This window comes from Myodes glareolus, chromosome 2, assembly GCF_982192425.1.
Source record: "Myodes glareolus chromosome 2, mMyoGla1.1, whole genome shotgun sequence".
NCBI classification, from domain to species: domain Eukaryota; kingdom Metazoa; phylum Chordata; class Mammalia; order Rodentia; family Cricetidae; genus Myodes; species Myodes glareolus.
The window spans coordinates 124,121,254-124,124,349 of NC_142027.1; the positions used below are offsets into that span (position 1 = coordinate 124,121,254).

General features: G+C 57.2%; 1 protein-coding gene across 1 annotated transcript; it reads right to left on the reverse strand.

Annotated features, from left to right (window-relative positions):
* Positions 1-21: 21 nt before the first annotated feature.
* Positions 22-2,770, reverse strand: B3gnt4 (UDP-GlcNAc:betaGal beta-1,3-N-acetylglucosaminyltransferase 4). Its single transcript, XM_048447298.2, has one exon. It carries the CDS (start codon positions 1,226-1,228, stop codon positions 182-184), a length of 1,047 nt encoding a protein of 348 aa, XP_048303255.1. The 5' UTR covers positions 1,229-2,770; the 3' UTR covers positions 22-181.
* Between the last annotated feature and the right edge of the window lie 326 nt (positions 2,771-3,096).

Below are 3,096 nucleotides of genomic sequence, written 5' to 3' on the forward strand. Positions count from 1 at the left end.
GCAGATGCTGGACAAGCTTGCCAGGTTTCAGCACTTTTAATCAAATAAGGTTGGTGGCATTATAGAAATGAAGAGCACACTTCCTATCGACCAGCAGGGACCTGGTTTTCAGTTTCTCCTGGTGATAGGAAATCAGCAGCCACTCAAAAGCTGTTACTCAACCCACCCTTCAGGGCTAGGGTTAGTGGGTAGCTGCACACTTGAGCCTTTCATCTGTCACCAGCGCCCACATGGTCCACATCTCCAGGGGGTTTAGACGGTGCACCAGCAGAAGCCCTCTGTACAGGCAAGGGTCCCAGGGGTTCAGGGGCTTTTGGATCCCAAATGTCTTGAAGCCAGCGTGGTGTATGGGGCTCAGCCCTAGCTTTTTCAGGCACATTCCCACAAAGACATCATCAATGGGGAAGAGTTCTGCCTCTTCCATGGCTGAGTGAAGTCGCCTCACAGTAGCCTGGGACATAACATAGCCTCCTCCTCCTGCATAAGGTGGGTAGTTGCGGGCCCTGTACATGGAGAATGGGATGAAATATTTGACTTTGGTGTTCCTATTGGGCCGGGCCTGGCGGATGACATCTCCCACTAAGAGGTCCTGGGTAGGATCCCAGCCCTCCAGGAACTCCAGCACATTGGGAACATGGATAAAGACATCATCATCTCCCTTTAGTACGAAATGGGCCTGCGTGCAGGCAGCTGCCATCCAGCGCTGCACATGCAGCTCCTTCAGCGTCAGGTTGAAGAAATCCTCAGCAAAGTCCCACTGCAGGATATCATCGAACTGCCAGCTCTCATAGGCCAGCAGCTGGGCTGGGGGCACAGGTCCTGCTACCCCTAGGAGAAACACCAGCTTCAGCTGCCGGCCCCTAGCCCAGCTCCCAGCCCGGCCCCAAGTGCTTCTAATTGCTGCACGCTGCTCAATATGATGAGGCTGTGACTTGATGACCAGGAGCAGGAAGGTGTCCCTAGCACACTGAGAAGGCTCCAGCAATGTGGAGAAGTTTCGGCAGTGTCGATAGGTTAAGAAGAGGCGATGGCGGCTGGGCAGGGACAGGGAGGCATTAGCAATTGCTAAATTGGGTGGGCACTGGCTGTGCTGGGGCCTTGGCAGCGCCCATAAGTGCTTGTGGGCCTTGGAGCTCCCTGTTGGTGTGCGCTCCTTCAGAAAGAGCAGGCCGCTGAGCAGCAGTGCCACAAGGCTGCAGGACAGCACACAGCCCAACCTGCGCAACATAGTTGAGGCCCTGTGGGGAGAGAGCACCTGAGTCCCAGGCCTTTTGAAAGAGGTAACTTCATGACAGGGCAACAGGCAGTGGTGGTTCACAGAACAAAAAAAATCACAGCGTGAGAGGGGGAGGGGCAGGGCTCATCCAAGGAACTACAGCTTGGGCTTCATGCCGCCCTCTCGAGTTCTGGTTCAGGAAGTCTTACGGGTGACCCAAACACAAATGGTATTCACCAGTCGCCTGCCCAAGGCCTGTGGTAACATAGTTCATCCTCACTTTCCTTACTGTCATTTGTTCCTCCAGGTGTGGTCCAGCCTTGTCTTGCATCCTGCTTAAAAACGTTTCTGATTCCCCCTACCCCCAAGCAGGATCTCATGCCCGGAAATAATCTCAAATTTGCTGTATAGCCACAGATGTTAAACACCTGACCGTCCTGCCTCCATCTTGTCAGCACTGGGATCATAGGCAAGTTTCATGTGGCGCTGGGGAGCATGCGTGCACAACTAAGCCACCCCCAGCCCAAGTTTTCTAGTGACTCTCCTTGCCTCCATCCCTTGGGGCGTGGAGCCACAGCCGGAGCCAGCTCAACACCTACACGTAGGGTACAGGGCCACAGGTGTAGCAGGCAAAACTCTGAATACTTGTCACCGTATCTCTTTCCTATTCTTCAGTTCAAAACGGCCTATCTGGGTCAGCCTCGTCCCTGTCGTCCCTAGGGATAGCCAGAGCATCTCTTTTAGCATCTCTAGTGTTAGTTAGCCAAGCAGCTGGCAACACCCTCACAGGCATGAGATAACCCAGATAATGCTAAGAATTAAGTGACAGAAAAGGTTACCAGACCCTGGGACATTTGAGCAAGTGCATGAAGCACGGGGACAAAAAGTGACAGGCCCAGAGAACAGTCAAGCTGCGTGCTGGAGTAGGAGCCACGTAGACAAATGCCCCGCAAGGCTGAGGAGCAACACCTGAGGATGTAGCCTAGGATTAAATATGTGCCTATGGTTTGTTTTAATGTCATTCTTGCTGCGGCTAAGGATGTGAAAGACCGGGGGCGGGGGGGAGAGCGGGAGGTGATTGAGGCTGCTAGAAAGCTCTTAGGTTGCAAAGCGGAGCTGAGCCTCGCGGAGGTGCGGAGAGCCGCGGAGCTGTAACTGCTCCAGGATCTCAGGTGTGCGAAGTCCGCTGCCGTCCGCGCCACTCACGGAGGGGCACTATAGTTTGTCCCGTGACCTGGCAGCCCTCCACGCCGCAGCACCCCATGCCCACCCAAAGTCCCCGAAAAGTCCACTTCCCTGCCCGAAACTCCGTCCTGCGGGACCGGATCCTCCCACTGTACTACGTGCCCTGGGTCCTACGCGCCCTCGCCCTGGGGGTGTCGCCAGCCTCAGGCTCCGGGAAAAGGGCCCCATCAGCTCCAGCAGCGCGGTGAATCAGGACAACCGCCCAGAGTGGACCCAAGACGGAGGGGCAACAGAAAGTCCGCCAGCAGAGGCGCCCGCACTCCGGGCAACGGGATCCAGGCTCCGCAGGCCGCGTGGCCTCCCCCGTTTCCCCCAGACCTACCTAAACTCCCGTGGGAACCGTGCACCTGCTTAGGCTGCGCGGCTTCTACCTGTGCGCTTGGAAACCCCGCTGGGCGGGGCCCAAGAGAAGGCGGGGCTTCATGGAGGGGGGGCAGTGTGCGGGGGCGGGGCTCCCAAAGGAGCAACGACGAAATTCTTCGGGGCGGGACTTACGGGGGCGGGATTCCGGGAGCCCTAGGCCCCGCCCCACCAAGCTCTCCGTCCCGGGTAGCGTCTGCAGCGCTCCTCCCGATGCCCGTTGGGAGGCCCGCGCCACGCCCCTCCCCTGCCGGTGGATACTCAGACACTCAAGC